General features: G+C 36.8%; 1 protein-coding gene and 1 long non-coding RNA gene across 7 annotated transcripts in view; one reads left to right on the top strand and one right to left on the bottom strand.

The window, feature by feature from the left end:
- Window positions 1–149: 149 nt before the first annotated feature.
- The window catches only part of LOC128919887 (uncharacterized), a 164,748-nt gene continuing 144,145 nt past the window's right edge, over window positions 150–20,752 (bottom strand). Inside the window, exon 3 of the long non-coding RNA XR_008470025.1 lies at window positions 150–2,190. This is a non-coding gene — a long non-coding RNA (uncharacterized LOC128919887). The remainder of the gene's footprint in view (window positions 2,191–20,752) is intronic.
- The window catches only part of LOC105213548 (proteoglycan Cow), a 157,879-nt gene continuing 146,549 nt past the window's right edge, over window positions 9,423–20,752 (top strand). For 2 of the 6 annotated variants that reach the window (XM_011186451.3, XM_054225490.1), the window contains exons 1-2: window positions 9,423–9,632; window positions 10,091–10,490. In XM_011186451.3, coding sequence (XP_011184753.1) covers window positions 10,365–10,490 — 126 coding nt within the window. In that variant the 5' untranslated portion in view covers window positions 9,423–9,632; window positions 10,091–10,364. The remainder of the gene's footprint in view (window positions 9,633–10,090; window positions 10,491–20,752) is intronic. The other 4 variants (XM_011186450.3, XM_011186448.3, XM_054225488.1 and 1 more) reach the window with 3 other exon arrangements.

The raw sequence follows: 20,752 nt of genomic DNA, 5'->3' as shown, positions 1-20,752 counted from the left end.
GATAATATTCGCATACAACACATATACACATACAACACATATACACATACAACACATATACACATACACACACACACCTTGTGTAGCGTTATTAAAATGAATATATATACATACATACATATACACATGTAAACTGCTGCACCTGCGCCATAACACAATTAAATACAGACATATGCGCATCCAAACATATATACATACATACATATAAATATATAATGTATAAAACAAAGTAAATAGAAATTGTTAAAATGACAAATTAAAGCATACACATACAGAATATGACTATGACATTGTTAATTGAACAAATTGATTGAATTGAGCGTTTTTAATAAAACCCACTTGAAAAGCAATACCAAAAACATGAACGTGTGTTTATACTGTTTTCGGAATTATTTCCCAGCTTGTGTTTGGCATAGGTGTGATTGCAGTTAGTAGCCAAGGCTATCCATATTGAAATATTTCGATAAAATCTGGATAATGCGAGGATACGTTTAATATAGTGCATTTATATCCAGATATCTGGATTTTCACAAATCTTATTCATATTCGTATTGCCAGTTGTTATTCTCTTTATTTTACAAACAATTTTGTTTCCATTCGACTTGAATACTTCTGGAATGGTTCTTGGCAAACTTATCAATCGTTCGGGTCGAATCTTAAATATACAAGTAAGGAGGGGCTAAGTTCGGATGTCAACGAACATTTTATACTCTTGCAATTTATTTATTTAATTTTATTAATATAACAAACAATTTGACTCACATATACGGCATATATAAGGTATAAAGTAAATTCACAGTTTGAAACCCCTAATTTAAGTATATGAGAGATAGGGGAAGTTATGACGCGATTTCACTCATTTTTGGCACGGAGATATATTATTAGAAGAAACATATTCGCTCTGAAACATATTCGCTTCTTCAAAATATCTGAGAGACTTACCTATATTTCCGGTAAAAAATTTGTTAGACGCACTGAGGTCCTCATATTCGATATATAGGGTCTTGAAAACTTATGGACCAATTTCGACGACGATTTTTAGAAGGGCGATGCCATTCTTTAAATTCAGTATTTTTGCAAAGTTCTGTTCCGATATCTTCACTAGTGCTTACTTTATATTTTGTAAAGTAAACTATTCAGCTCGACTTCAAAGTTTTGGTATATAGAAAGAAGGCGTGGTTTTCAAGCGATTTGGACAATTTCCTACAACATATCATTGGGAAGTTAGGAAGATATTATGAACCGAATTTCATTGAAATTGGTCGAGTAGTTTCGGAGATATGGTTTTTGACTCACGCCCATTTAAAATTTTGTATGGGAGGTGGGCGTTGTTGTAATCCGATTTCCTCCATTTTTGGACTGTGTAAGGTAGTACCTAAAGAAAACGACTCTAGAATGTTTCCTTCATATAGCTTTACTAGTTTACGAGATATGTACAAAAACATAGTATCGAGAGCGGCCACGCCCACTTCCCCAAAAAAATTACATCCAAATATGACCATTCATAGTGCGATCCTTAATACCAATTTTCATAGGTTAATTTATTTCTTAGTTATGGCTCAAGTTACAGCTTGCACGGACGGACAGGCGGTTGGACAGTCAGACAACCGGATTTGGACTTTACTCGTAACCCTGATCATTTTGATATATATAACTCTATACCTAAGTCGTTTAGTTTTAGCAACTTTGTTGCGAGAGTATAAAAATAGTCAAGTGTCAGTATTGCTGTGAGAATCATCTTATATACTACATAAGCTGTCCTTGCCAGAAGCAGTCGAAATATCTATCCTGATATCAAATAATAAAGCAATAATTTAGAGAACATTCTCCAAATAATTTTGACGGTTGATAGTCCTTGTTCGGATAATAATTCGGGTCTATTCCGTTTATGTAGATGCCATTGTCAAGTGCATAGTCATGATGATAATAACAAGATGATGGTGATCCAAATGCTGAACATTATAAAGTCCATCCTAATTTATGTTTACTCAATGAAGAACATAAAGCCATAAAGAATATAAAGTCCGCAATAATTTATGGCGTAGAAGCATGAGAAACAAAGATTTATAGATTATAATGATTGGATAGTCTCTTCCACACCTCTTTAAGATATTTAACGTGCCACCAGGTGAATATAGCTGAGGGAAAAATAGCTTAAGCGGTTGAAAGATGGAGGACACAGCACGCCACCTGGAAGAAAATAAGACATCGTCATCTATTTTTGTACAAATGAAATGTAACTTCTTGATCTTTGACAGTCTAGGGAGGTAGTTACGTCATTAATAGTTTACAACTTTCGAAGGATTGATTGATGCATGAAATATACACAAAGGATTGGCAAAATAGGTCGAGTCAAATTTCAATTTCTAAATGGACCTTTTTTCTAGCTGATATTACACATCTATGAAGATATTTACTTTGTACGTTTTATATCCAAATGGGTTAAGTTCGTCAAGACTCGTTTCAGTTAATATTATTTTTCTAAAGTTATTTATGTATTGTAATTAATATTATACAAATTCGAAAAAGATCTCTGCCACCTATAGCTTCACTTTGGACCTCTACTTGAAGATTATACTTTTCTTTGACTTACGGTTTGATCTGGATATTACATGGCGCCTAATCATTCATTCCGCAGCGAATTCGATATCGATACGGAAAGAATTTTCGACCGAAAAATTTCATGCAATCATTAATTTAATGTCTAAATTCCCACAACTCACTAACCATCAGATTGATTTCGATGAAAAATTTAGATTTTGCGGGTTTCAATGATTTCGAAATTAGTGAGATACATATATAAGCCGCGGAAAGTAATTTATCGAGTTAGTAAGTGAGTATAAATCGATCGAAAATTGTATTTTCTTTTCGATTGGGTTTTAATGATGCCAACGTACCGATTCGACCATACCGACAGGATCGTAACGGATTCAATGATTATACCCCAGTTTCATTTCAACTATATCTATAATATGTAGGATTACAACTACTGATCTCATGAAATTTGTCGAGTTTTTCTCGTATAAGAAGAACAATATCGAATATCGAATTTCCGTTCCCGTCGCATTACTCTATGAAGAAGAGGTCGCAATTGGAAATATTTGTGAAGAAAACCCTTTATTTGCAGTCATGGCTTGGTGTGTAGACATTGCTGTTTGAATGAGTTATTCCTTCATGCATATCGACGACAAGAGGACGAGACAAGAGAGAAGTAGAATGAGATGTGTCATATTCCAAACATCTACAAAGGGCAATAAGACGCCCATTGAAACACGCTTTGGTATTTCCCAATTACATAAGCCAAGTTTTACTACAGTTTAAACGCTCAAGGGTAGTCAAATATCCTCACAATTGAAAATAATGTGGACTTAACATATAGAGTTGACTACCGACAATAAAAAGATAGATAAAAACGGAGATGCATAAAAAGGTCGAAGGTCGATTCAGATTTTGAATGACTTCACTTTCCTTGCTAACTCAAAAGATGGTCGCAAGCTCCGTCGTTTTGAAATTATATATATACTAGCAGACCGCTCCGGCTTCGCACGGGTTTAAACAAACATTTCAAAAGTTATAAGTTTTTACATACTTATACACACTCTCCCATACATATGTACTTTCCCGTTTCTTGCGTGGGTTCATTTTCAAAAAGTAAGATGAGGAAAATTCGAACATGTAATTATATTTTATTTACAATGAGCTAAAACTTGATTACGACCTCTAGTCTTTGAGGTGCCTTTGTCTTTCTCTCTGATTATGAAGGCGTTGGGAACGCTCAGAGTTCGATTAGATTCTAGCAATAAATATAGCCTATGTTATTCGTTGTGAATGTAGCTTTCCAATGGTGAAAGAATGTTTAAAATCGGCACAGTAGTTTTTGAGTTTATCAATTACAAACATACATACATACAAATCTTTCCTCTTTATAATAGTAGAATAGATATATTTCTGTACTTGGGAAAGAAAACACTATCATTTATTCGGTTATATAAAGCTCTCAAATTTGCTTCAAGACATAGATACTTATCATTGTTTAGTATAATTCGTTTCCTAAACAATAAATTATTGCAGTGAGACCACTGAAGCTGTAGAGAAAGTAGAAGAAGGATTTAGAAATTGAATACAGCCCGCAATATTTGAATAAAAAAATGCCAATAGTATCATTAGATGACGTAAAAGAGTTTCTTCTAGTATATCATAATTTAATTGCCACAAGTTTTGGTGTAATTTTTTTGCAATCAAACAGGAAAAAACAAAACAAAAACTGACAAAAGATGTTTATTCAACCGACCGACCGATTTATCAATACACCAATCGTTCATTACTGATTTGGTACTCTATAACTGATTTTTGTTGGCTTAACAAGAATAAACTCGAAATGAATTCGAAAATTTGAAATTCTCTTCAATAACAATAAAACCTTTAAGGCTTTTAGTGATTGGTAAATGAAACTTCATAGCTAGCACCAAAATCAAAACAGCAACCCTCGTATTTAATTTAAAACGAATAAACAAATTGCGAAAATTTCAACGCCGCTGTCAAAAACTTGAATGCCTCATTTCATAATCTTCTCATTTCACTGTTGAACTTTTAATAAATTAAAATCGCACGCTCGCTCGGTTTTAGGCGAAATCTACCTTTTCCTTAAGTGCATTTCTGACATTAATGAATTCTTGATTTGAAAATTTTACTAACTGCATGCCGGAGCATACGATTTGAAAATAACTACGGCTACGTGCTTACATGCTATCGCTGTGCGCAGGATAACGCGGTGAGCGCCGAGCACGGCAGCACCGAAATAGCACAGGAAACTAGAGCAATGAAAAATGAACAAAACTGTTTGCATTACTAACGCTGTTGTTGTTGTTTTTGTTGTGCACATATCCGAATTTAACGTGCTCAATGAAATCGAAAGACACAGTGAAAAGCACACGACCAAAAATTAAAAATCATGCCAACGTCGAAAGCGTGCGACTAGCGGCAGTGATGTCAGCGCGGACCGATGGCTTAGCGCGTGAGTGCTGCGTCATATTGGCGGGGTAGCTATCTCCAAGTGGCAAGCGAAGCCAACAAAATGGCCAACCCAACCAAGCAGCCAGCCAGTCGGTCGGGCAGCAAAGCGGTCGGTCGCGTTTATACTACAATTTTACGCTGCTTGGCTGCGAGAGTGTGTTTGGGTTTGTGGGGACAAGTCAAAGCTTGCGCTGATGACTCCGCAGTAAGCGTTGAATGGCTGCTATAGTCATGTGTGCCGCGGCGGGGGTATAAGAGGCAGCCAGTCAGTGAGGCAGGGCGGTATGACTGGCAACTTGCTTGAGAGCTTGACACAACAGAGCTTTGGCTGGCTTTGCCGCGTGTGATGGCGCGCTGACTGGTTGGCTGGCTGCTTGACAACTCATTCCGTCGTTAATGCACTGGCATGCCGATAAAACGTGTTCGATGGCCAAAAATTCCATAAAAGTGCCGAAAAATTCGAAATGGCACATTTCCCATTGTCAACGAGCTCCAGGCACAACAACAACCCGATGCCACTTTTGGCAAGCAGCACACACACCATACTGCAGTGCCGCTGGAGGTGGAGGCGGCAGTCGACTTGAGGACAATGGCAATCATGCTTGACTCATCATTGTGATGCCTGGGTGGCTGGCTCGGCTGCCTGATTGCGGGCTGACTGTCGCAAAACTGCGGCGCGGTGAAGTGTGCGATTCAATGATGCGCGCACCAATTTCGTTTTGCTGTGCGCTGTTGTTGTTGTAGATTTGCATACGTGCTGCCGAAAAATCTGAATCTAAACACAGGCATACACGCAACATGCGAGGGAAGTAAAGCGGCGCAACAGTAGCCGCCCCTCTACCGCGCTCTGTCGACTCGACCGTATGACAGCAGGCGAGAATTAAGTTGTGTCGCCGTCATCGTTGCCTTTCGGCTCGTTAATGTTGACACAAAAGCCAAGACCGAGGGATCCTTTCCTTTGAGTTGATTGCCGCGTCCAAGTTACAACTGCTGCCCGGCAAAGGCCTGACTGTTGTGTTGACAGCGCGGGTTCAGAGAGCGCGTTTAAAAGAGAATTGAATATTTGCCACGGTTCAGCAGAGGTGACCAGCTAATACTAAGGTGAAAGACTTTTCCTTTTTGACTCGTGCTCATTTAATGGTGCCTTAAATTGCACGGCATCACGGTCGTCGTTTGGTTTGGCGCACAGCGATGCTATCTGGCGTTGCAGTCGGTGGGGTAGCGACTGTGCGGCGCTGCTCGCAAACAAATACAATAAGCTTTAGTTTTGTTTCTTTTTTCATTTTTTTGGAGGTGGGCACGCAAAGTGAAAATCGATTTTGGTTGCGCCTTCTAAATCGGTCTTGTGGAGCGTGTGCTTGTGTGCGTCCATCTAGTGGTATGTTGTTTTGTTTAGTTGTTGTTTTGACATTTCGTCGTTGGTGGTGGGGGTTAAATGTGCTAAAATGTCCTCTATCTATGTTCTGTTGGTTAAGGCAGGAGGGTTGGTAGTTCCTAGTATAAGAGCGTGGAAATGCAGAGCGTATTTAGGAAAATGTCGAAGCATGCGCAGCTCCGCTTTCATTTAAAGGTTCATAGCATACACTGAGAAAATTATAGTGAAATTAAAAAAGGGCTCTTGACCCATCAATTCTCAAATTTTGGAGCTGTTATATGATATGTTCTTGAGCGTTATTTTTTATAATTTCAAAATCGATTTCAGGTTCATTATGCTTGTGGGTTTGAAAGAATTCTCAAGATACTTTCAAAGCCGTGGAAGATATTCCAAAATCTATTGAGGCCTAGGCAAAGAAAATTTATCAACGTTTCATAATTAAACACGCATGTTTTGCAAATATTTCTGCATTTTAATATCCTATAAATAGATTAGTTATTTCCATTTGCGTTCGTGTGACAGAGCATGTTATAATAAGTAACTCTCGGCCTAGGGTTGTATACTCGATTTTTTTTGTACCAAGAGCTTGTCATAAGTTTGATTCAGTGATGTTTAATATCAGTTAGATTAGGTTTAATTTTCGAGGTTGATCTCCATTGCGAGGATCACACTTGAAAAGTTTAAAACTCTCTCCTTTGTGGTCTTAAAAGGATCAAAAGAACGTCGAGTGGAAGCGTAAAATAATCTATGTTTCCTGATTCCGGGATATTCAAGGACCAAAAGGAGAACATTGGGAACTCGACATTCGGGCTTAAGCTTCAGTAAATATACATGATCAGCAATCCACAGGTTAGGAAAGAGATGAAAAAAAGAGAGATATTTTTTTACAAATTGTTCAACTTTATTACGAAAACTCACGTTCAGGTAAGAATATATATATATATTTGGCGTTGGAACCGCTTTAAGCGCTTATAGCCGAATCCATCAGAGCGCGCCACTCATTCCTCCTTTTTGCTTTTTGGCGCCAACTGAAAACACCAAGTGAAGCCAACTCACTTTGCACTTGGTCTTTCCACCGGAGTGGAGGTCGTCCTCTTCCGCGGCTTCCTCCAGCGGGTACTGCATCGAATACTTTCAGAGCTGGAGAGTTTTCTTCCATCCGTACAACATGACCTAGCCAGCGTAGCCGCTGTCTTTTTATTCGTTGAACTATGTCAATGTCGTCGTATAAATCGTACAGCTCATCGTTCCATCGTCTGCGGTATTCGCCGTTGCCAATGTTTAGAGGACCATAAATCTTGCGCAAAACCTTTCTCTCGAAAAAGTTATGACTGTCAACAGTGACGTGGGAGCCAAGACGCGAGTGCGCTGACTGTTTGTTTGATGGCAGGAGATATTTCGTCTTGTCCTCATTCACCACCAGATCCATACGCTTCGCTTCTTTATCTAGTCTGGAAAACGCAGAACAAACGGCGCGGTTGTTGCTTCCGATGATATCAATATCATCGGCATACGCCAGGAGCTGTACACTCTTGTAGAAGATTGTACCCTCTCTATTTAGTTCTGCAGCTCGTATTATTTTTTCCAGCAATAGATTGAAGAAGTCGCACGATAGTGAGTCACCCTGTCTGAAGCCTCGTTTGGTATCTAACGGCTCGGAGAGGTCCTTCCCGATCCTGACGGAGCTTTTGGTGTTGCTCAACGTCAGCTTACATAGCCGTATTAGTTTTGCAAGGATATCAAATTCAGACATCGCGGCATAAAGGCAGCTCCTTTTCGTGCTATCGAAGGCAGCTTTAAAATCGATAAAAAGATGGTGAGTATCGATTCTTCTCTCTCGGGTCTTTTCCAAGATTTGGCGCATGGTGAATATCTGGTCCATTGTAGATTTTCCAGGTCTAAAGCCACACTGATAAGGTCCAATCAGTTCGTTAACGGTGGGCTTTAGCCTTTCACACAATACGCTCGACAAAACAGTATTCAGTAAAGAATGCTTGTACAAAAACTGAGCCGCTCGACATTCCCAAGCGACATCGCTTTGCTCTATGGAAAAAGATCCAAGAAGATCCGACGTTTTCAATCCAAATTTTGTCCAGTTGTTCTGTTGACCCCATTTCTGGCTCAATGAGTATGTAAACAAGCAAAATTAACGCTTTGGGGAGAAGAGCAACCTGAAGAGATTGAAGAGGTGCCTTTTCATCCAGAAAAAACAACGGTATGGTATGGTTCGTGGGTCGATGGAATCATCGGATTATATTTCTTCAAAAGTGATGCCGTTGCGCCATGATAACCTAGTATTTGATGCCTGAAATTGAAGCTCGTGTTCTCGACGATATTTGGTTTCAACAAACCGGCCCCACTTCCCATACAAGTTATTAATCAATGGATTTATTGATAGAACACTTCGTTGAGCAGATAATTTCACGTTTTGGGCCAGCCGATTGACTACCAAGATCATGTGATATCAAATTTTTACACATTTTTCTGTGGGGATATGTAAAGTCCGCTTCGATTTCAGGAGCAAACCATCGCGCGTGCCATTCGCCATTTAACAGTCGAAATGCTAGAACGAGTCATTGAAAATTGGACTCAACGGATGAATCATCTGAGACTTAGCAGCGGCCAACATTTGAAAGAGATAATATTTAAAAAATAAATGCGAAGAATGTTTTTGCGATTGATAAGAAGCATTTTCCAAAAAGTAGGGAAAATCGAAATGGAACAACCTTTATAATTAGAAATTCTCAAAATGAAAATGTGAAATGCAACTCTGAAATGTTAAATGTGTTATCTCAGTACGAGATAACTCGACGTGTACATCGGTTGAAACAGTAAACATTTTTGAAAATTTCAAAATATTTTCTCCATATTTCCAACCGACCACTTTTTACGATTTATTGACTATTTGCAACAGCGACACTCACCGCATTCGAAGAGTTTGTGCACCCTTGTTCCACGTGAGCGCGCTCACACGCACGCCGCATGCGTCGCACAGCTAACTGAGTTGCGTTTGAACCACCAAAGACTCGACTACGACAAAAGAATTTCATGCATTCCAATAGGGACCAGACCATGCAGTCAGTTTACATTCGGACGCGGCGGTGACTAAAAGTGTTGCAAATTGTCAAGCGGATGAAAAAGGACTTTTGGCTTTTCAATTAAATAGCAGCACATAGCCAAGTAGAGACCAATCAAGTGCTGAGTGCATACTCATACAGACATATAGACTGCGTGTGTTTAAAGTGTTAGTAGTGCGACAACAACAACAAGCATATAATAGCGAAGAAGGCAGCTTAAATACACAGTTATACATATATGTGTGTATATATATATATTTGTATATATATACAGACACATATGCAGACACATTCAGCGCAAATGAAATAAAATTCTTTTTACAACTATTTACTGTTACTGTAACTGTAATTGCACGAATGCGTTTGCGACGAATGCGGGTGGAGAGCCAAAATTCGAAGATGAGCATTTTCGCTCGTCCCTTGCGCACGCACTTCGAGCAGCTGCAATTACAGTTGTGTAAGTTGTATGTGCGTGTGTGTGTGTGTATTTTGGCTGCCTTGCCTTCGCAGACAATAACAAATATGAATGAAAATTGCAAAGTAAATTGTATTTCATTCGCAACACAACAACAAAAAAAATGAAAAAAATTAAATTAACATATAATCAAATTGTGAATTCTTGCAGTGTAAGCGCATGTAATTTGCGTGCTACAAAGGAAACGGAAATTACAAACGTAAATTACACAGGTCATTAAAGCGTTTTTCCAGCGAACAACGACGACAAAGAAAACGCAGAGCAAATAAGCAAAAACACACATAAAAAAGGCATAAAAGGAAAAGCGAACGAAAAATAAAAATCGAAACAATAAAAGAGTCTTCAGTGCAATTGTAACGTTTACACGTTGTTGTTGTTATTGTAAAACATTTCAAAGCAAGTAAAAAAAAGAATCAGCAAAAACATGAGGTGTTTACTTTTGATTACCACCATTTGTCTGGTGTTGATGTCATCCGGTCTGAGTGGCGCTGATGCCAAAAAGAAGAAATATGTTGGCGAAAATGGCGGCGATTTCGAGTTTATCGATGAGGTAAGTGCGGCATGAAAGCTAAAGCGAAGTGAGAGAGAAGAAAAAAAAGCAAAATAAAAATAAATTTCCAATACAAGTTGTGGGTAGCTTGGGTACTATATAGCATTGAGGCAAGCAATAAGCAAAGATGTAAGCAGTAAAAGTAACAAATCTAACTATTAGCAACATATATGACACATATATACAGTCATGCAAATGACAGCTAATTAGCGCGATAGCAAGTTATAAGCGTTCACACTGCGTTATTTACTTTGTGTGCTACACTGCGTATGAGCAACATGCTTTAGCAATGCGATCAATACACACACATACACTCGTATGAATACTTAGCAAATACACCAAAGAGCACACGTTTGTCTCCAATGGGCAAATGAAGCCAAACTGCGTTAACGTGTGGTCACTTTTCGCCTCACATACAACCATTATCCCCACATTCTCGAAGTCACTCACACACGTGCCGTCGTCTTTCTTATATTCAACGCTATACGGTGGCGTCTAACTTTTTTCTTATTAGCATTTTTCTTGAATTCATTTTTTTCACCGTGTTTTTTTTTGTTTCTTTCAATTTCCTTTTTCACCTTTACGCTTCACTAGGCGCCTTTTGTCTGTGTCTGCTTTGCCAATTACTCGCCCAAATCCGATTTGTTGTCGGCATTGTAGTATATGGTGTGTGCTATTGCGGTGTGTTGCTTTTGTTGTAGTTGTTGTTATTGTTGCTGTTATTGTGGTATTAAGGGCGCTCTGCTAATTCACACCCATAGCTCATCATACGGCATCAACAGACAACAGTTTGTAACAACAAACAAACGCGTCTTTTTGTGTATTTAGGGTGTGGACGCACCGCGATAAAGGGTGTTTTATTTTGTTGGGACCATGTAATTTGGATTTTTATGATAAATCGAGCGGAATAAAGTAAAAATAAAAGCGTCAAAAACAATGTCTCAGAAACTACTCCAGTAATTTCAACGTTCAACTGTTCATAATATTATATTTCTTTGGCATCCCAATAGCATAGTTTGAAAATTGCGAAATCGGTTAAAAATCACGCCTACTTTCCTTATACCACAATTTTGAAGCCCATCTGATTCGTTTACTATACAATATATGTAGGTATATGTAAATTAGACAGTAGTGCAGATATCGGAACCAAACTTTATATTTATACTGTATTTCTAGGGTAGGTAACTTTTTAAGGCCCCAGATATTAAACAGAGAGCTTTTGGCTAGTTTTTTTTTATCGAAAATATCAGAAGCCTTCTTTCTAATAGTGTGTCTTTGGGTAAAAAATGTACTTCATATATGGATTTTCAAACTACCGGTGGACTTTATACCCTATATATCGGTTGATATATTAGATATCAAAAAAGTTGAAATCGGTCCAAGAATTACCTCACCGCCCATATATATATATAATGATTTTCGTCATTCTAGTGGAGTTTAGCGAATATAAGCGTCGAATTGTGTATATCTTAAGAAAATGAAATAAATTATAATAAATTCCGAGATACTGATATTATCATAAATCGATGAACCGAAACTTCGATTGTGATTTGTGAGCTAACTTGAAAATATGCAATTAACCAATTGATATGTGGTGTGCTAGAAGATATAGGCCCGCTTCCCAAGATTTATTGAATTTCTGAAAAAGAAGTGTTTAAACGGAAATACATAATCAACACATTTTGGCTTTGAACTGTCGTTGGAAACTACTTTTAGACAAATATGGCATTATACATTTTATTTCATGAGAAAGTTGTCAAATTCTTTTATAAAGTACTTAAATTTAATTATCTCAGTTTATCAGTTTCATTGGTTAGTCAAACGAATAAAGGACAAAATTTTTGCATATGCCAACATAGAAAAAGAGATCTGGAAAATAATTTTTCAGAATTTTTTTTTGTCTGATTTGTCTGTGTGTGTATCATACTACCATTACTCCTTGGAATTGTCATTCGAGATGTAATTTGAAAAGTCCACTTTTGTTGCAGTAAAATTTTAAAATTACAAACGAACAGAAAAGAGACTTTCATCATCTAATTTGTAAATAATTTAACATTAATACATAATTAATAAGTCAAGCAAAACTTACTGAAAACGATTTAATTAAATTAAAAATAATAATATATCTGTTCCGTTTAGTGGTTATATCATTTAGTCAGAAATTTATTACTTAAAAATAATAATAATAATAATAAAATATCAAATACCTTTCTTTCGATTTCGATTATTATTAACAAAAAATCTTTAATCATTCAATTTTAATTGTTACTTTAACTTTTTATTAAGATTTACAAGAATAAAAAAAAAATAGAGAAATAAATATTAAAATATCTACTAATTCCCTTCTATTAAAAATATGCTTTTGATTTCATTCAAATCTATATATATATCTTCTTTATATAATAAGAAACAAATATTTAAAAAGGTAATTTATTAAAAACTTCCTAACAAAAAGCGCCTAAAAGCACACACTGTATAACACTCAATCCCACAGTAGATGTGTATGCGTGTGTACAGACAAATATTTTTTTGTATTCCTTTGGTGACGTGTCTATCTCGTGTTGCAGCTACTTTTGCCTGAGCGCTTGGTCAACGGTCACTTAGTTCGGCCAGGTGTCGATTGCTTTAATGCGGGCATTAGAGTGGCTTTTGCCAGAGCTATCTGCAAACACACACACATACACAAACACAAACAAAGGCACATGCAGACTCAACGATAAGCAGACAACATCACGGCAGTGACCACTATGTGGGGAGGAGGCAAACAAAAAAACTTTCTCAAGTCAGACGTTAATGATAAAGTTGTTGCTGTTGGTTATGCTCAACTACAAGTATTTCACGTAGTTGATATATATGTAGGTATTTCACTGGCAACATTTTACATCATTCACACTTTAATTTGAACACAGGTATTTACAAGTGGCAGCGCATTATATTCACCCCAAGCGTTGGTCGGTCTCCACAAAAGTTTGTCAATGCGCACAGGGCGCTTCTTCAGTAGCTAGATGAGCCAATAGCCAGGAGACACACAGGTTAAACGGCTGGAAATGTGAGCGTTTAGTTTGCTGCGCCACACAACGGAAATTGACAAACGGAAAAAATCAATAACATTCGGTCGCTTCGCACAGCTAGCACACACACATATCCATATGTATATAACATACATATGTAAGCTGGGTGAAATCAGCTTCACTGGCGCTGGTGGCATGGCTGTTGTTAGCTATCCAACTGAGTTAACAGTTTCTGCACGTGGGTCTCAAAGAAGGGGGATGTGTGTATGTATGTGGTGTAGTGTGAAAATAGTTAAGGAATGGCTGGGGAGTATGAAAGATTAAGCAAGTAGCAAGTAGAGGCACACATTTATCTAAGCTAAGCGGCTGAGCGGTTGAGCGGATAAGAATCATCGACACTCGGCTCTTGTCATTGCTGATACTTTTCTCACATATCTATTGTAGATTTTAAGCTGATATGATCTGCTGTCGTTGTCGTTGTTGTTTTGTAAAGTTACGCTGATAAATGTGTTTTGTGGTTTGTTGATTTCATTGTTGTAGCTGTATCTACGATGTATGACTTTTAAATGGTTACAATAACCACAACAAACCGTATATATATGCATGTGGTTTTATTGATTTTTTTTTGTGAAATTACGTATGTGCTTCCTGTCTATTAAACGAAAAAAAGGTATTAAAATGATTTATTAGGTGTTAATAAGTTTCAATATTTCATACATGAATGTATATATGTATTTATACATAATTATATATTATATATATACCTTAATGTCCTTAATTATTTGCATTTAAACTGTAATCAATCAATCGAAAATTTCGTTTTCAACCAACAGACAGTTTAAATGCCATTCGGTATGTGATTTGGCTCCAAAACACAACAGCAGCGAACCTGTAAATTGGTTTGCGCTTAAATACATCTCTACAATGTTGTCGTCCCCATCAAATGCTTTATAAAATGCTTGCGTTTCATTTGTACTCATATATTGTAGCGTTTAACGGTCGAATTAAATATTTATTATAAATCAAAATCAATCAATCGTCAAAAAGGTTTTTGTTGTCGGTATAACAAGATATTACTACAGTGTTGCCTACATTTAGGAGTTCGTTTGAAGGTTTTGTTTCAGATAACTAATTATTTATGGAATTTTTCAGTTAAAAATGCGTTATTTTATAGTTAGTTTGAGTATTATATTATCATTCGCAATTTTTGTATAAATATTAAATATAAATATGAAAAAGATAGCATTAAAAACTATTACATCATTCTCAGAAAACTTGGTTTTCAATAATGCAGTTTATATATGCACTCTCTATCTATCATCAAATTGCATCTATTTATCTATTTTTATCTATTTATTCTCATATTTCATGCTGAACTTATGTATGTAAAACGAAAATTGAAACTTGAAGTTATTTAAATAATATAAATGAAATATTGCCTACCATTAGGCGGTTAACAAGGTGTCAGTGTCAAATTTTCTAAAGTCAAAGGAGGTCGTTTCCCTCTTTAGTAATGACATAGGTTGTTCTGAGCCAGATTCAGAATTTATAGTTTTCATAGGCCTTCAATTTGACAGTGGTTGAACCAACAACCAGTTTCTTAAAGTGAAAAATTCTCTTTAATGATTGAATACTAACCAGTCTATTGAAATTCTTTTCTAAGCTTCAAAATATCACAACACTCCTTTTATGTTATGAAATTTGATGCGAACGCTCTATATTAAATCTCGATCAGATCAAAATCCATGATTGTTTATATTAGCACTAAGAACAATACTGAATACTTTGTTAAAAAAAATAAAAATGTAAATATCCTCTTTTGAAAAACACTCCTCAATTATTATATACATTTTGAGCTAACGATATCAATTGAGTAAAAATTATAAGTTTTTGATGAAATTTGACGAACATTTAAAGCTCTCGTAAAAAAATTGTAGAGTGCAATGTTTCAGTTGAAACAGTCAAAAACGTCCCACCCGCCCGTACTTGTCGCCTGTAGCAATCAAAATTTGACAAAAGTTATGCCCGTAGGAGCAAAGAAAAAATGAGAAATGAATGTTGCCATAGCTCAACTTGTCTAGATTGTTTTTCACACATTTAGCCTTTCAGTTTTAATTTATAATAATATAAAAGCTCTCCGAGCCGTTCGATACGAGGTTTCAGACAAGGTGACTCGCTATCGTGCGACTTCTTTAACTTGATGCTGGAGAAAATTATAAGAGCTGCAGAGCTAAATAGAGAAGGTACAATCTTCTACAAGAGTGTACAGCTCCTGGCGTACGCCGATGATATTGATATCATCGGAAACAACACCCGCGCCGTTAGTTCTGCTTTTTCCCGCCTGGATAAGGAAGCGAAGCGAATGGGTCTGGTGGTGAACGAGGACAAGACGAAATATCTCCTGTCATCAAACAAACAGTCAGCGCATTCGCGTCTTGGCTCCCACGTCACTGTTGACAGTCATAACTTTGAAGTTGTAGATAATTTCGTATACCTAGGAACCAACATTAACACCGATAATAATGTCAGCCTTGAAATCCAACGCAGAATCACTCTTGCCAACAGGTGCTACTATGGACTGAGTAGGCAATTGAAAAGTAAAGTCCTCTCTCGACGAACAAAAACTAAACTCTACAAGTCCCTCATCATTCCCGTCCTACTTTATGGTGCAGAAGCGTGGACGGTGTCAACATCCGATGAGACGGCACTAGGAGTTTTCGAGAGAAAGGTTTTGCGGAAGATTTACGGTCCCTTAAACATTGGCAACGGCGAATACCGCAGAAGATGGAATGATGAGCTGTATGTGTTGTTCGACGACATAGACATAGTCCAGCGAATAAAAAGACAGCGGCTACGCTGGCTAGGTCATGTTGTTCGAATGGATGAAAGTGCCCCAGCTCTGAAAGTTTTCGATGCAGTACCCGCTGGTGGAAGCCGAGGAAGAGGGAGACCTCCACTCCGGTGGAAGGACCAGGTGGAGAAGGACCTGTCTTCACTTGGTATTACCAATTGGCGCCAAACCGCCAAAAGGAGAGATGCGTGGCGCACTGTTGTGGACTCGGCTATAACCGCGTAAGCGGTTTCTACGCCAGTTAAGAAGAAGAAGAAAAGATCAAAACTGAAATCCAACTATTACAAATAATATTATTATTTTTTAAAAAACAATATTTTTCGACTGTAAATTTGAGTTATTTTAAGAAATTTTAAAGAATTTAATTTGAGAGTGAGAAGCGGCTGACTCTTCTCTATGAGAAAAATGCGAATGACTAGAATATCGGATACGGTAGCGTATGGTAGAAGCGGTGATGACTGTTTATTTACATTGAAATCTTATAAGACAGGTCGTTTCGGCTCTCTGTCTAGGGATTTACGCCGTTCACTGTTTGAACTATCTAAGTCCTGCGTTCTACAAAGTAGGCGTGGTTCCGCCCTTAATTACCGCATATAGTACTACAGGTATCTGTCCATTTTTTCCAAAACTTCCCTCTATACCTCCTTGGTTGACATATATGTATATCGATCAGTATGTAATGTATTTTCCTCAAATTGTTTATAGAATCAATACATTGGATTCAAGTCTTGCATTAATCCATTTGACTTGAAAGTAAATTTAATGCATATAGTACATAGGTCAATTTTATAAACAAAAGAAAGAAAAGAGTTTACAGTTCATTTACTTTCAGAGTGATATATTTTCTGATTAATTTATTAATGGAAAACACTCCGCTTTATGACTTTGGCTCATTTATCCCTAGCGCTATTTGAAAATCTTCCATTAAGGCTCGTTACAAACCTATCCATTCTATCCATTAGACCAAAAGATGAGATAAAAAAGTTGTTTCTTTAAATTTCCCTAAATGTAATTACATTTTTCAAACGCATTGAAGTTGTGCTAAAACTATCTATTTGATTTTATACAGAATATATGTTGGAAACTCTACAAAACCCCACATAATATGTTGCTTGTTCATAGAACTGGAAAACATAATCCACTCTGTCCATATTCTTCAATATTCTCAGGAATTCATTTATAAATAAGCTAAGGAATCTGTAATAAGGGTGTGACTATGGATTTAAATAAACAACTGCATTCAGTAGCATTTAAATAAAAGCTTGAAGTATAAGGAACAACGCAATAAGAACTTACGTTTAGGTTAGTTTGAATAATAAGAAAATTGCCATGTCTAATTTACATTCCCTGCAATTAAGCATAATATTGTAATTACAGTTAACTTGAACCGCTTGCAGCTGCCTACACAGCGCTCCTCCGTTTATAAATAGATTTTTTAATTCCCATTTTAACTTCTGCATAAATCGCACTTTTAGACGTCTCGCCATAACGAAGATGTTCGCCCTTTGGTCTACTAGAAACGATTTTTATTTTTCTTTTCCTGCCCATTTCAATATTTTTCCATTTTGTTTACCTTTGCTGCCGTTCCCATTTCTTTGTGTAATTACGTGCCCTACGAATGCTTGGCCTCAACTAAATCTCAATATGTGCTCAGGGGTGCTTCCCAACTACGCATGTGTGTATGTGTGTGTACGACTACAAACCGCATAGAAATTCTCTTTTCTTCGACCATCGACCAAACCTAACAAATGCTATTGTAACCGTCACCCTCCACATAGAATTTTCTAATGGAATTTACAGTGGTGATGTGTGCTTGCGAGTACCCAGTAGGAAAATTTTGAGTAAATTTCAAAGCTGTAGAAATCTATCGATTCTGTTAAGAAGATTTTTTTTATAGAAAAAGTAAAATGGGTTGTCCATGGATGAGAAAATCTAGTTGTGTTTTCACTGATCTGGATATACAAAAGTTTGAACTAGTGGTTAAACAACTACTATTATTAGACTCCATCCCCTGAGCTTTCATTTCCTCAATAGCAATTACACATTAAGACTTTTCAGAGCCGGCAGGATCTCTTATTTCATTCAAATCAGTCTTTGATTAACAAGTGTATTCTTCTATTTATAATGTAGTGCGATCAAATATCTCTTCAGATCAGTTAGATAGCGTCTTTTTGTTCTTGACACTAGCGTCGCCTCAATATACAACAATATACAGATTACAATTCTAATTTAGTGCAAACACAAATCACAAATTTGTCCTACTGGGTGTTTTGTTCTACTAAACCGCATGCACATGTCTATACATAAGTAAACAAGTCAATATCGTTGTGTGCGTGGTTGCTTGCGTGCGCTCGTTCCCATTTCCTTTGTTTGTCATACAATTAAGAAGTGAATGTATTGCCTTTTGTGTTCATATCTGCCAACTAAAAATTTGCAATGAAATCGAAGAATATCGTCGAAGAATTAGTAATATGAATACCAACACACACACATACACACGTACCCACATACCTAAATACAAATTCAAAAACCGTTATTGAGCACACCAGAATGGACTTTGATATTTGCACTTGTGTTGGTCACTACTTAAATATACTCGTACACACACTCGCACATACATACTTTGCAATCTTTGGTCTGGAGTACAGTTTCGACTACTAACTGTAGTAGTAGTAGTAGTCGAAACTGTACTCCAGACCAAAGATTGGTTCAGTCGAAATGAAGCCATTGAACGAAAATGGAATGAAAAATGTTTACCAATTTGCAGTAGTCGTATTTTTCACAATGAATAGGCGTCTTGCGTACGTAGATTGTGACCACACATACACACACTTGTGGGTATGTATTATTTGTTATGAATATTTGCTGGCGTTTTGCAATTTTAATTTTCTATGTCTAGTTAGCCGAGTAATTCTCATTCTGCATTCATCTCATAAGGCAGAGTTGATTTTTTTTCTTTTACTTATCCCAATCTGATACATTTGCTAGATTAATAAAATGACATACCTAAATAGATGTTTTTTAGGGATAATTTTTTGAAAATTCGTTAATTTATTTAAGCACTTAAGCTCTCTCTTCGAGAAATTATTATGCCTTTAGTCATGAAAGCATTAGGGTCGCAGACATGAGACTTTAAATGAATTAAAATCTTCTATTCTTATATTTATAGCCTCCTTTTATAAAGATAGATATAGAGACAGAGACAGAGACAGAGACAGAGATAGAGATAGAGATAGAGATAGAGATAGAGATAGAGATAGAGATAGAGATAGAGATAGAGATAGAGATAGAGATAGAGATAGAGATAGAGATAGAGATAGAGATAGAGATAGAGATAGAGATAGAGATAGAGATAGAGATAGAGATAGAGATTGAGATTGAGATTGAGATTGAGATAGAGATAGAGATAGGGATAGATACAGAGATAGGGATAAAGATAGAGGTAGAGACAGAGATAGAGATAGATTAGATATCTCAATGTTTTCTCTTTTTGGCTCATCAAGACAAATGAGGGCCGGGTCGTATAAATAGAAAGGCTAACCGTGTACAGGCTATTTTTCTTGGTATAATAATATAGTAATTTCCAGCAAAAACCTGAATACTTCAGTAGAATATTCAATAGAGCCGTTTTGAGAAGATTTCTGTGTTATCTGACAGTCATTAATGGTGTTATCTTTTCAACCATACAGTATTACACTAGTCTATTTAGGTTAAGGTGCTCAAAGAATAATATTTAAAATAGCTTGTATAGTAATTCACAATAAAAAGTGGGATGGCTGAAATATTGGTACTGCGCCCTCAAAGATCTCTCTGAAATATGCAGCACCGTCATATTTCCACATTCTGTTGCTTCTTCGCATTAAATATTCCTTTGAAAGCATTAACTTCCCGCTTTCTCAATGCTCTGCATATGCATTTCTTATGCGCTTCTCTGTAGATTCCACTGAAAGATACGAAAATTACTTAGTCCAAGTGCAGCGCTCATTCATATTCTGTGAATTGCATAACGTCTTTTGGCTGATGGCACCACGCTGGCCCATCAAATATTGTGTGTGTGTGTGTGCTCCACTGCGGATATATATGTATGTATGTAATGGCATTTGTAGTCAGCAGAAAATAAATCTGATTTTCGCATACCTCGAAGTTCGAACATCCTGCACACTTCCGACACATATGTACTATATGTCCGTCCAACCATTCAATGCTCCTTTCCGCACTTGTGTACTCGTGTTATGGGCATGTCTTTTGGCGTAGCTTAAGGTATTTACGTTTTTTGCTACTTTGCCAATAAAAAGCTCATAAACTAAGCGAAAAGGAGGCGAAAAAGAGGCAAATCGAACGAAATGAAATATGAAAGGAATAATGGCAATAATGGCAAGCGCATGAGACTGTCGAGCTTT

The sequence above is a fragment of the Zeugodacus cucurbitae genome, chromosome 2, assembly GCF_028554725.1.
Source record: "Zeugodacus cucurbitae isolate PBARC_wt_2022May chromosome 2, idZeuCucr1.2, whole genome shotgun sequence".
Taxonomy (NCBI): domain Eukaryota; kingdom Metazoa; phylum Arthropoda; class Insecta; order Diptera; family Tephritidae; genus Zeugodacus; species Zeugodacus cucurbitae.
This window is presented reverse-complemented; position numbering and strand designations above follow the sequence as displayed.